General features: G+C 39.8%; 1 protein-coding gene across 1 annotated transcript in view; it reads left to right on the forward strand.

Annotated features, from left to right (window-relative positions):
* psmd12 (proteasome 26S subunit, non-ATPase 12) overlaps positions 1-14,567 on the forward strand; it is a 37,003-nt gene continuing 22,436 nt past the window's right edge. Inside the window, exon 1 of the mRNA XM_028818902.2 lies at positions 1-228. Coding sequence (XP_028674735.1) covers positions 124-228 — 105 coding nt within the window. The 5' untranslated portion in view covers positions 1-123. The remainder of the gene's footprint in view (positions 229-14,567) is intronic.

Consider the following 14,567-nt stretch of genomic DNA (forward strand, 5'->3'; position numbering starts at 1 on the left):
ATGAATGCTTGTCAGTAATTTCCGGCGCCAGGCGGAAGACGACGAGGTAGCTTCATTGAGGTGAAGCTGCCAGCCTGTTTGCTTTTTGCTGCTGTTGGAAAGGATACCTGAAGACGCGTTACAATGGCGGAAGGTTCGGAGAGAGCGGATGGCAGGATCGTTAAAATGGAGGTGGATTATAGCGCTACTGTGGATCAGCGGTTGCCGGAATATGAGAAAATGGCACGAGTAAGTTCCAGCAAGTGAGGCTGAGGGGGCGGCTGAGTCATGCAGGCCCGACTTGTTATAATGTTGGCCTTAAAACCCCAAGATGATTTTCGTAGACCTAGCTAAAACTTGTTATTCTTCGGAGCCACGTTATGATGCTTGCAGATTGTTAAGTTTAGAGCCTCGACGTTTAACTCGTCCATGCTTTTGGGAGGTTGAGAACCACACCTTAGTAGAACACAGGCAGCACTAGATTGTCATAATGAAGCTGTCAGCCTGGTTGTCTTTGAGTGTCTTCATTGTTCGCCCGTGTTTCATATTCATTCACACACATGCACGCACAAGAACAAATATTTTGAAAGTATGTTCCTAAAGAAAATCTAGTTACATTTTATGTTCGGCTATTAGAGATTTGCATTTCTGTTTATTTTTATATAGCGCCTTCACATTGATCACCATGAAAGTATACAAGGGTCCAATAGAAAACCGTGCATGATAACATGAATAACAAAAATATTAAAAAAATGTATGACACAATGATAAAAGTGATATTTCAGTGTCAATATTAAAATATATTAATGATACATTATCAATTAAAACAGCTTACAAACATTAAAAATAAACGATAATTTACTTACAAGCGTCACAGCAGATAAACCATTAAGTAAATGAGGAATCGGAAGTTAAGCGTTACTGTCAGGAGAAGAGCTGAGAATGTCTCATTTTTGTTGCCTTCGTGTATATACTATTTTTTGTAATACCATTAGGTAACGTTTCAGTGTAAATTGAGAAAAGTGCAACAAGTGGTCCAACATTCTTAAACTTTGATTTGTGTAAATGATATTTACTAAGTAACAAAAGCATAACACTATATTTTGTATCACTTTCTATCCTCTTCAGATTTACTGTATAAGCAGAATAAAGAGTTGCCTTTACGCGGATGGGGATAGATTTTTTTTGGTAACTCTAGAAAGTAATAAAAATAAATCATTCCAAAATATTGTAGAATAAGTGCAAAAATAAATAAGTTAGAAATGTAATCATGGCATATCATTCAGGTACATTTGGGACTTAGTCAACTTATTTGAAAATTGATGCATTTAACATTATTTAGCTACTTAGTCAAAGAGCCAGTTGTCACGCTTTTGTTTATTGAATATTTTTAGAGAAAAGCCAAGCAAAATGACACCTTTTATTGGCTAACTAGAAAGATTACAATATGCAAGCTTTCGAGGCAACTCAGGCCCCTTCTTCAGGCAAGATGTAATCATAATTGAATATTTTTGTAACAATAAGTCTTATTGAAAAATAACAGTGATAGTAGATTGCACTAAATATGTGCTTTTTTTAACAGCACCTGACATTGTTATATAGTTAAAAATGAACCACAAATAGGCCTATGGCGGCAGAATAATTCTCATACACTGAAGATGTCAATTCAAGTGATGTGAAAATGGTATGTTGGTGTATTGTTAATAGCCGTGGAAGGTCTGTGACTAATTGAAGGTGTTTTTTTCTCCCTGTAATAACACCAATAACCATCCAATAGGTATTTATTGCAGTAAATATAATCTCCTTTCTCAACCTTAGGAATAATACCACATCATTCATTTAAACAAAGTCCAGCTCGTACTGTATGTGTAATAATGTGAAATTTCCAAAATAAATATGACTATAAAAAGAAAATGGAACAATACTAGCATAAAATCACAATATTACTCCACGAAACACACCTGAAATAAGTCCTTCATTTAGCTATTTATTTTAGTAAAGTTGAAAAGCCAAGCAAAATTACATCTTTTATTGGCTAACTAAAAAGATTACAATATCCAAGCTTTCAAGGCAGCTCAGGCCCCTTCTGTAATTACTTGTTGTACTTGTAATTATCACAGGTGGCGCAGTGGTAGTGCTGCTGCTTTGCAGTAAGGAGACTGTGGAAGATTGTGGGTTCGCCTCCCGGTTCCTCCCTGTGTGGATAGTGCTTTGAGTACTGAGAAAAGCGCTATATAAATGTAATGAATTATTATTATTACTTGTGATTACATCATACCTGAAGAAGGCCTGAGCTGCCTTGAAAGCTTGGATATTGTAATCTTTTTAGTTAGCCAGTAAAAGGTGTGATTTTTGCTTGACTTCTCATTCTGTCCATAATGGCTAACACGGTACATCACCTTACTACAATTTGTTAAAACAGCAATTTATTAAAACTAAGAACTTGGAAAGGAACTGCTTTGTTGCTGGAATTGAAAAAGGTGACAATAGTCTTAAAAGATTTTAGTTTCAATATTAAAATATAGAGACAGAAATGCAGGTCTTAGGCCATAATCCCAACTTTCTGTTAAATGTTACAGTGCTAAGCAACTGTTTTAGCATGACACAAGGTGTAGTTCTGTTGTTTTCTGGTATTTGCGATGCAGTCAGCCCCTTTGTACACCGAACAATAAGAATACCACACCACGGCCCTGGGCACTGCCCTTTCTCTCTCCATAATGTCTTTATATCACTTATGGTAATAAAGTAAGTAATAATAGGCAGATAATACAGTTGTGAGTTAATTTATACTGTCACATAAATAATGTTAATTCAGTCAGTACTTGGGGACTGAGACATAATTTCTTTTCTCTTCCATTCATTTCTAGATAGGTGACTTTTTATGCATGTGTGTTTCAGTACCAGTGGCCTGCACATGCCTCCTCCAGAGTTTCAACTTATTTGTCCCGGGGATCCCCGTGGCTGTCAGACAAGTAAAAGACACCAAAAGAGTAAAAATATACAAGTTGATGTAACCACTCTGTAGGTAAAACTGAAACCATAAACTAATCGGCAAATGCTTTTCAGGGGAACATTTTAAAATTTCAAAATTTTGTGGAATGACCTTCTTGAGATATCTCAGTGTAAATTAAACTGTCTCAACAAATTTCCTTGACAAGTGTGCCACATTTTAACAAAATTGGTCCAGTGGGGGCCTGAGTTGTTTCAGACACACAGACAGGCAGAAACACATGGCTATTGCAGTAGGTGCTTCTCACATTATACCTGAATACACATTAACAAAGCAAAAACAAAAAAAAAGTAGACTATCTTAGAAACACCTGCTGGTATACTCTACACACAAAACACCATCTGATAGGAATTTAAACCATGATCTTAGAGCAGGGGTGGGCAATGTCGGTCCTAGAGAGCTGCAGTATGTGCAGGTTTTTGTTCCAACCCAGTTCCTTAACGAGAACTCAATTATTGCTGATGAAGCACATATTGCTTAAGTGACATTTTGATGCTTCATTTTAGTCGTCTCACTTGTTAAGGTTCTCCAACCTTAATTGCTTATTTCAATCTTAAACTGCTGCATTCAGTGTTTTAATTGCTCCTTATTAGCAATAAGATGTAAAAGACAAAGCAGCCAGCAGTTCTCCAGCTAGCTTTTTTCCAATTACATCTATGTGTGTTCATCATGCACTGTTTGATTTAATAAAACACTTAATAGAAAAATGATCTGTTTTAGGCTTCAAATCATTTGGATGATATCCTTGGAAAGGAACAAAATCTACGATATAAGAGCCTTACATTGCACAGACTAACAAGCCATAAAATTAAATAAGGTCTGAGATTGGGAATGATTGGTTTCTAATTAAGCAATTGGGTTGGAATAAAAACCTGTAGCCACTGCGGCTCACCAGGACCGATATTCCCTACCCCTGTCCTAGAGCTATGAAGCAACAGCACTGAACTGTAAGACAGTTTGCTGGCCATTTATTAAGTATACAGTAATCCCTCCTCCATCGCGGGGGTTGCGTTCCAGAGCCCCCCGTGAAATAAGAAAATCCGCGAAGTAGAAACCAAATGTTTATATGGTTATTTTTATATTGTCATGCTTGGGTCACAGATTTGCACATAAACACAGGAGGTTGTAGAGAGACAGGAACGTTATTCAAACACTGCAAACAAACATTTGTCTCTTTTTCAAAAGTTTAAACTGTGCTCCATGACAAGACAGAGATGACAGTTCTGTCTCACAATTAAAAGAATGCAAACATATCTTCCTCTTCAAAGGAGTGCTCGTCAGGAGCCGAGTCTGTCAGAAAGAGATAGGAAAGCAAACAAATCAATAGGGCTGCTTGGCTTTTAAGTATGCGAAGCGCCGCGGCACAAAGCTGTTGAAGGCGGCAGCTCACACCCCCTCCGTCAGGAGCAGGGAGAGAGAGAGAGAGAGAGAGAAAAACAAAGTCAAAAATCAATACGTGCCCTTTGAGCTTTTAAGTATGTGAAGCACCGTGCAGCATGTCGCTTCAGGAAGCAGCTGCACACAGAAGGTAGCAACGTGAAGATAATCTTTCAGCATTTTTAGACGAGCATCCGTATCGTCTAGGTGTGCGAACAAGCCCCCCTGCTCACACCCCCTACGTCAGGATCAGAGAAAGTCAGCGCAAGAGAGACAGAGAAAAGTAAGTTGGGTAGCTTCTCAGCCATCTGCCAATAGCGTCCCTTGTATGAAATCAACTGGGCAAACCAACTGAGGAAGCATGTACCACAAATTAAAAGACCCATTGTCCTCAGAAATCCGCGAACCAGCAAAAAATCCGCGATATATATTTAAATATGCTTACATATAAAATCCGCGATAGAGTGAAGCCGCGAAAGAAGAAGCGCAATATAGCGAGGGATCACTGTATTCAAATTCATAAACAGGAAAACCATGCTTTAGTGTACTTCCAGTTCTAACAAAGGCAGTATGTGTCTAAATGATTCTTTAGTTTGTTTTAAATGCAAAGTTTGAATGAGCATGCTTGGTGTTTTGTTCACCAGCAGATCATAATTTTGAAAGAACTCTGTAACTAGATGCTTCCTGGCCTTAGTTCTAAATGCACTTCCCTTTAATTTCCTCAAGCATGTGATTTGCTGTTTAGTTGAAAGAGTTCTTCTGGATCTTCTTTATTGGTAGTTTTGAGGATTTTGAAGATCTGGATTAGGTCCCCATGCAGTCTCCTCTGCCCAGGTTTCGCTTTCTGAGTCTGTCAGAGTAGGATATCTCCTTACGTCCTGTGATGCACCTGGTCGCTCTCCTCTACACAGCTTTAAGTGCTGCTATGTCTTTCTTGTAATGGTGATCTGAATTGCACACAGTCTTACAGATGCAATCTTAGTGTTACATTATATAGTCTGCTGCTGGAGTATGTGAATTTCCACTTGGGAAGTATCTATCTAGTCCAAGAGTAATGTCCCTCAATTTATATTCAGCGTTTTTTATGATATAACCTATCATTTTTTTTGCCTTTTTAATAGCGTTTGCAGATTGTTTAAATGACGAATGCATGAGTTTTGGTTGGCAGTCAGGTATGAAGCGAAGTGTACAGAATCAGAGTGATAAAATTAATAGTGTTTGTTTTTTCAAGCCTTTTTTATGCATGTTACTTTTATATAAGGTACCATCAGTTTGTGTTAAGTGACTAATAAGTGTCTGCTTAATATCTAGCAACTGCTGACCTTTTAAAGAAGTCTCACCACATCTGATTATTTTAGAAAACACATAAATGATGTGAGTAAATAAAAGTGCATTACATTTCTCATTGCCCATATCTTCCACCTTTAGTATTTCCATTGTTATGGGACTGGTGGTGTCAGCATTATTCTTGATGTTACTTGACCCACTCTTAGAATGAAAAATGCCCACATGCTTTAGTTTGTCGACTCTTTTTCCCACTCCCCCCTCCCCAAATTGTACCATCTTCACTAATGTAATTACATTTAAATGCCTTCTTTTGAACCAGTGGATTTCTTGTACCTTGAACAAAGCAAGGTAATAGAGCTTCAAGCCTTTTTCCCCCCTAAGGTCGTCTTTTTTATTTTTTTTTATTTTATAATAAAAAATATTTTTTTATTTTCATCAGAAGTGCACTAGGAAGGGGGGTGGCACAGTAGCGCAGTGGTAGCGCCACAGCCTTGCATTAAGGAGACCTGGGTTCGCTTCCCGGGTCCTCCCTGCGTGAAGTTTGCATGTTCTCTCCGTGCCTGCATGGGTTTCCTCCCACAGTCCAAAGACATGCAGGTTAGGTGCATTGGTGATCCAAAATTGTCCCTAGTGTGTCTGCTTGGTGTGTGTGATTGACCTGCAGTGGGCTGGCGCCCTGCCTGGGATTTGTTCCTGCCTTGCGCCCTGTGTTGGCTGGCATTGACTCCAGCAGACCCCTGTGACCCTGTGTTAGGATATAGTGGGTTGGACAATGACTGAGTGCACTAGGAATGAGGCAGAAATTCCTCCAGTAAAGAGCAGCTTATAGAGTTCAACTGTTATTGTTGGGTTGCAGTAAAAGATGTAAATGAAGTGGTCTTCAGATACTCTTAAATATACAATTGTGTTGGGGTTATATTGTGGGAAAGAATTCATCACTAGGTTTCATTAATTTAAATGTTGACAATGCCTATAGGCCATACATCTAAAGTCATTGCATTCTATAGATTTGGGGTTACCAGTCAACATTTTGTGGCAGTACGGGGTGTTGGATTGCATTCACATAGTTAGTACATATCAAAACTGTTAAGTGTTTACTGGAAAGGCAATGTCTTCCAGAGGGGCACAACATGCAGCCAACATTTGTGTAAATGAATCGACATGGGAGGTGACAGGGAATTGAGGTGGAAGCCAGGTCTTTAACATTTTTGGTGAAAAAGGGTGCAGTAGGCATTGAGCATATAGCCAGTGCCTTTCAAACAACACTAGGTGGGTTTACATGAGCCTTAGAAATCTGGTTACTCAGAAACCTGGTTTCTAAAATGCGATTTAAAGCCTTATTCTGGTTAGAGAAACCAGTCATTGACCCCTGAGAAACTCGATTAGCAGAAGTAGGTTCTCCGCAAATAACCAGATAATGTGACCATGTAAACCTTTAACCAGGTTACAGTTAAAGGATTTTGTAGTTTTAGTGTGTTTGTTGCTTCACACACACTTTCGGTAGCCATGGGTAGAAGCGCCCACAAAATAAACTTCCAGAGGCAAATGATAGGGTGATCGCATTATTCCTTCTAAAATAATTTGCCTCAGTATTTCAGAAATTGGTAAAATTTTTGATAATCTGAATCTTCTCAATTTCAAGAGCTGTAGCTCTGCAAGGAAATTCACCCTTCATTATGATGACCAAGTACTACGTCTCAATCCAGGTGATGTTTTAGAGGAGACTGCATAGATAGATAGATACTTTTTTAATCCCAAGGGGAAATTCACATTCTCCAGCAACAGCATACTGATACAATAACATTATTAAAGATTGATAATAATGCAGGTAAAAAACCGACAATAACTTTGTATAATGTTAAATGTTAACGTTTACCCCCCCGGGTGGAATTGAAAAGTCGCATACTTTGGGGGAGGAACGATCTCCTCAATCGGTCAGTGGAGCAGGACAGTGACAGCAGTCTGTCACTGAAGCTGCTCCTCTGTCTTGAGATGATGCTATTTAGTGGATGCATTGGATTCTCCATAATTGATAGGAGCCTGCTGAGCGAACGTCGTTCTGCCACAGATGTTAAACTGTCCAGCTCCATGCCAACAATAGAGCCTGCCTTCCTCACCAGTTTGTCCAGGCGTGAGGCGTCTTTCTTCTTAATGCTGCCTCCCCAGCACACTACCGCGTAGAAGAGGGTGCTCGCCACAACCGTCTGATAGAACATCTGCATCATCTTATTGCAGATGTTGAAGGACGCCAGCCTTCTAAGGAAGTATAACCGGCTCTGTCCTTTCTTGCACAGACCATCAGTATTGGCAGTCCAGTCTAATTTATCATCCAGCTGCACTCCCAGATATTTATAGTTCTGCACCATCTGCACACAGTCTCCTCTGATGCTCACGGGGTCCATGAGGGGTCTGGGCCTCCTGAAATCCACCACCAGCTCCTTGGTTTTGCTGGTGTTCAGTTGTAGGTGGTTTGAGTCGCACCATTTAACAAAGTCATTGATTAGGTCCCTATACTCCTCCTCATGCCCACTCCTGATGCAGCCCACGATAGCAGTGTCATCAGCGAACTTTTGCACATGGCAGGACTCCGAGTTGTATTGGAAGTCCGATGTATATAGGCTGAACAGGGCCGGAGAAAGTACAGTCCCCTGTGGCGCTCCTGTGTTGCTGACCACAATGTCAGACCTGCAGTTCCCAAGACGCACATACTGAGGTCTGTCTTTAAGATAGTCCACGATCCATGCCACCAGGTATGAATCAACTCCCATCTCTGTCAGCTTGTCCCTAAGGAGCAGAGGTTGGATTGTGTTGAAGGCGCTAGAGAAGTCTAGAAACATAATTCTTACAGCACCACTGCCTCTGTCCAAGTGGGAGAGTGATCGGTGTAGCATATAGATGATGGCATCCTCTGCTCCCACCTTCTCCTGATATGCAAACTGCAGAGGGTCGAGGGCGTGTTGAACCTGTGGCCTCGGGTGGTGAAGCAGCAGCCTCTCCATGGTCTTCATCACATGTGATGTCAGAGCAACAGGCCGGAATGAGAATCCACCCATGAAAGGCTCCAGGGCCAGATAGCATATTTGGTCTTGTGTTTAGCTAGTGTTGGGCAAATTGCTGAAAAACTTAATACTGTACATGAGAGGAAGGTGTCAAAACACAGTGCATCACAGCTTGCTGTTTAGGCACAGATTGATCAGATTGCCCATCCACCTCCAAAAGCACTTACATTGGGTATATGAGCACCATAACTGGACCATGGAGCAGTGGTGCTAGGTATCCATGGTCTATTGAATCACATTTACTTTTAGGTCATGTGGATGTCGGGATGCGTGTGTGTCGTTTATCTGGGGAAAACATGGCAGCAGGATGTTCCTAATGTCCAGGTGCCAAATACCGCAGGACATGTTCAGAGGTGTTATAGGGTCTGTGCCTTGACACGTGCAATCTGGCTGGACTGCAAGAGAGGCACCTTCATAAAATTAGTCCTGTGCTTTTAATGTTGTTGCTGCTGATTGGTGCATATTGACCACTTGCATCTCTGTCCGATATCGGGACTGTAATGCTTCAGACCAGATTTCCCTGCAAAGGGTGGTAAGAGTGGCTGAGAAATTATTGTTACATCTGTCCAGCCCTTACAGAAACTATACAGCAAAACACTGCCAAAACAGAGCCACCAACATTATCAGGGACCACACTCAACCTTGCAATGGACTGTTTGCCCTTCAGCTTGCTTACATGCCGTACTGAAGTACACTGTGCAGAACTGCTAGATTTCATAACAGTTTTATCCCACAAGCAATCAGACTGTTAAATAGTGATCAGTCAATGAAAATAGGGCTCGTATGTTAATACAGTCTAATATGCAATATATCCGTGCAATATTAACCTGTTATTGTATTAAGATAAATTTAGGTAGTATGTGTATTTATGTTGATGAATATGTGATGTTTATGCTTGTCTGTTCTCATTGTTACTCAGTTTTTTTGTTGGTTATTCTTGCATTTAATTGGGTGATGCAATTTCATTCTGCTATGCATTGCTGTTTATGGTTTTGAATGACTAAGTTAACCTTGACTGTGGCTGCATGCCACCAGGATTTAGCCTCATTCTGTGCTGCAGTGAGATGTTGTTGGAATTACTGTAACGATGATCCAGTGTTAGTGGTAGCAGTGTGTATTTGACTGTTGCCCCAGACTTGGTCATTTCATCTGTAAAAATTCAATTTCATTGTGCTTCATGTGTATATATATAATATAAAAAGTATTAAATAACTTTCTGCTATTGTGCAAGTTTTTATAAAGCCAGTGTTTGTAATATGGGGGACACATAATACATTTTATTGCAGATTCCTGGCACCTCAGGAAACATTTAAGTTCACTTGTCCTATGACCATCATGGATGGAGTTTTCACTTAAATAAAGAAATAAAATTGCACAAAAGCACACGTGGTTATGGTGACAGCTCGTTTGTATTAAGATGGTTTCAAAACATTTGAAAGTAACACGATAAAATTGGGCGTTTTACAGTTTCCATTAAACTCTTACAGTTATCGTGAATTGCCGTCACTTTAGGCTGTATATTTTTCTCCTTTGGTCTCTCAAGTTCTGTTTCTCTGTTTTTCTCTCTTATGTTGCGTTTATTAGAGCTACTCATCTCTATATTCTGGATCATGTCATGATCTTAGAGAGATCAAAGGGGCTCTATCTGAAGTTGGCACCAAACAGGACAAACAATAACCAAAATCATCGAGGTCGATAGGGTCTTACTTTGAGAAAAGGAAGTCTTCAAGCTATCTTTTTTTTTTTTTTTTTTGCTTTTTCCAATTTTCTCTATTTCACAAGGTTATTATTTCAAAAACACTGAAACTATGGGCAGAAACAGTGCAATCATCTCATATCCAAGGAAGTAGGTTTTGGAACTTTAAATGCGAATAGTCTGTGCACAATTTCTTTGTTTCTGATTGCTTTGTCCTCCAAGTGTTGGGTTGTTGTTGGGTTGTTGGCAGGTTGTTTAGTGTTGTAGTGTTCTTTATGTGTGGGTGTTTATTTATTTATTTTTAAACACCCTTGCTTGTTATTGAAATTAACATTTTAATTATAGTTTGATTATATTTTCCCAGTGCAGGGAGTGCTGATCTTTGTTTATATTTTGCTATTAAGAAAACCTCTGCAAGTCTGATTTTATGTGAATAAGTAAGGGTAATATCACCTTGTAAGCTGCTTAATTTTCCACTGACAGAGGCCTGAGGAGGGAAATTCTAAAGGGTCAGTTTAGTTTAGTCCCATGTGTTTTTCCTTGACTGCCTGTTCCTTTGTCTTGTTTTGCAGAGTATTAAGTCAGGTCCTGCTGCTTCTAAAAACAGTTCAACCGCTGTGTGTTTCACTGGTAGATTTTGTCTCGCCATCTAAGTAACTGGTATTAAACTTTTTGTGCTCTTCAAAATTTTCAATTATTGTAGGGAAGAATGCAAAGATATTAAAAGCCTTTATATGCGTGGAGCTCACTTTTTAGTACATTTCTTTGCGTAAAGGTCTCAAGTAAAGGAATAATGATCATTACAATACATTTCACACATTGTACTTGTGAAACATGTGTATAAGATGCTTTCAGTGACATCATTCTTCTAGATCCTTGTAGATTATATAGGTGGAGCAAGAACATGTACAGCTGCATTTTATATGTTTAAACAATCTTGTGCAAAATTTTCTTTTGTGCATTACAGGTAAAAGGTAGAAAGTCTACTGTTTTGATTTGATCACTTTGTGCACACAGACAAACAGATGCACCTTTGTGAAGAGTAGTGATTTCAGGTGGTCAATTTCATATTCATCCCAAAACTGGTTTTCAAATGCACGTTTTAAGAATTGATGTAAAAGATGCAAGCACAACTTGCCTTTAAAGGCATTTACTGAGCAGAAGAAAATGTAAAAATAATCACTGCATCATTTTTTCCCTTTGATTTTCAGGGTGTCTTTGAATTCAGCCCTCTGTAGGTTGATAATTTTAATTTCCACCAAACGATGTGGCATCCTTTCAACACATTACCCAGTCCATATCCTAAATTGTCCCTAGTGTGTGCTTGGTGTGTGTGTGCGCCTTGCGGTGGGATGGCGCCCTGCCCAAGATTTGTTCCTGCCTTGCGCCCTGTGCTGGATGGGATTGACTCCAGCAGACCCCCATGACCCTGTGTTAGGATATAGCGGGTTGGCCAATGACTGACTAATATTTCAGTGATCTACTCCTAGTTTTTGTAGTGTCTACATTGATTGAATTTATTTTCTTTTCTGTTTTTCAACTGGCATTTTTAATGGTAATTTTTAAGCTCTTCTATTCTGAACTGCTTCAGCTAAATAAGGTCAGCTTGTTTAGAACTAGCTTCTGTTGAGATAGTGTCTGGAGTGTAAGTTTTTATAATAAAAGACCTTGCCCTCTGTCTGGTAGGGATGCTTTGATCAGGTGTCTTAGGGCCTATACTGATCACTGATTTCATGATACAGGATCAGCTGGTTCCAGTTTTATTTTTCTATTCTCTCTTTTTTTAAAAAAAAACTAAGCTCCTGCAAAACAGATGTGGAGAAGTCTTATTTTATATTAAACTGATAACTTTGGTGTTTTTATAATTAAAATATAGACCACTGGTGTTGCCTGTTCATTTTTTTTATCTAAAAAGTTAAATTCAGTAGGCTTATTGTTCGGTGACCATAAAAATACTAAAATAAACAAATTTCCCTTGGAGAGGCATCGGCTAACCTTTAAGAATTACCCAGTGCAGAGGACATATAGTTGTGCTTCAAAGTTTGTGAACCCTTTAGAATTTTCTATATTTCTGCATAAATATGACCTAAGACATCATCACATTTTCACTCAAGTCCTAAAAGTAGATAAAGAGAAACCAGTTAAACAAATGAGACAAAAACATTACACTTAGTCATTTATTTATTAAGGAAAATGATTGAATATTAGCCTACATATTTGTGAGTGGCAAAAGTATGTGAACATTTGCTTTCAGTATCTGGTGTGATCCCCCTTTGCAGCAATAACTGCAACTAAACGTTTCCGGTAACTGTTGATCAGTCCTGCACACCGGCTTGGAGGAATTTTAGCCTATTCCTTCGTACAGAACAGCTTCAACTCTGGGATGTTGGTGGGTTTCCTCTCATTAACTGCTCGCTTCAGGTCCTTCCACAACATTTCGATTGGATTAAGGTCAGGACTTTGACTTGGCCATTCCAAAACATTAACTTTATTCTTCTTTAACCATTCTTTGGTAGAACGACTTGTGTGCTTAGGGTCCTTGCCTTGCTGCATGACCCACCTTCAGATTCAGTTCATGGACAGATGTCCTGACATTTTCCTTTACAATTCTCTGATATAATTCAGAATTCATTGTTCCATCAATGAAGGCAAGCCGTCCTGGCCCAGATGCAGCAAAACAGGCCCAAACCATAATACTACCACCACCATATCCATATTACTAAACGAGAATGGTAAACCGGATATGGACGCAGGGACCTGCCCGTGGACGCAGACGACATAGTGCGCAAGCGCCGCACAAAGCCCATGAACATGAACATTAGCCAATGTGAGAGAGGCCTTCAGTTGCTTAGAAGTTACCCTGGGGTCCTTTGTGACCTTGCCAACTATTACACGCCTTGCTCTTGGAGTGATCTTTGTTGGTCGACCACTCCTGGGGAGGGTAATAATGGTCTTGAATTTCCTCCATTTGTCCACAATCTGTCTGACTGTGGATTGGTGGAGTCCAAACTCTTTAGAGATGGTTTTGTAACCTTTTCCAGTCTGATGAGCATCAACAACTCTTTTTCTGAGGTCCTCAGAAATCTCCTTTGTTCGTGCCATGATACACTTCAACAAACATGTGTTGTGAAGAGCAGACTTTGATAGATCCCTGTTCTTTAAATAACACAGGGTGTCCACTCACACCTGATTGTCATCCCAGTGATTGAAAACGCCTGACTCTAATTTCACCTTCAAACTAACTGCTAATTCTATAGATTCACATACTTTTGCCACTCAGAAATATGTAATATTTGATCATTTTCCTCAATAAATAAATGACCAAGTATAATATTTTTGTCTCATTTGTTTAACTGGTTTCTCTTTATCTACTTTTAGGACTTGAGTGAAAATCTGATGATGTTTTAGGTCATATTTATGCAGAAATATAGAAAATTCTAAAGGGTTCACAAACTTTCAAGCACAACTGTACACCCACCTGTGCTTGTTGTTCCACTGGCTTTTGTAAGAAGACACTGGCAATACCATATCTTATGTGTATCGCTGGCATATGAGTCTTATTAATCTTTTTCTCGAGAAAATTCCTCCTGGTAGACAATGTTTTTAGTGAAAACTTCAAGCCTTGCCCTCAGGTGTTTCACTTGCATGTTGTTAAGCTGCGGTGTTTACTTCATTTCAACGTTATGTCTCTTCATCTGTGTCATTAGAATGATGATGTTGTTGCGCATAGGTGTTTGCTGCACACAAGGTCTTTCATAGCGAGGTGTGTGCAATCTGTAAGGCAAAGCTCTCAATTACCAGTCGATCTACGTTCCTACCCTCACCTATGGTCATGAGCTATGGGTAGTGACCGAAAGAACAAGATCACAAATACAAGCAGCTGAAATGAGTTTCCTCTGCAGGGTGTCTGGGCTTTCTCTTAAAGATAGGGTGAGAAGCTCAGTCATCCGGGAGGAACTCAGAGTAGAGCCACTGCTCCTCCACATCAACATTATTCAGATGAGGTGGCTCGGGCATCTGATCAGGATGCCTCCTGGACGCCTCCCTGGTAAGGTGTTCCGGGGACGTCTAACCGGGAGGAGGCCCCAGGGAAGACCAAGGACATGCTGAAGGGACTATGTCTCTTGGCTGGCCTGGGAACACCTCAGGATTCCCCTGG

Source organism: Erpetoichthys calabaricus, chromosome 14 (genome assembly GCF_900747795.2).
Source record: "Erpetoichthys calabaricus chromosome 14, fErpCal1.3, whole genome shotgun sequence".
In the NCBI taxonomy this organism is placed as follows: domain Eukaryota; kingdom Metazoa; phylum Chordata; class Cladistia; order Polypteriformes; family Polypteridae; genus Erpetoichthys; species Erpetoichthys calabaricus.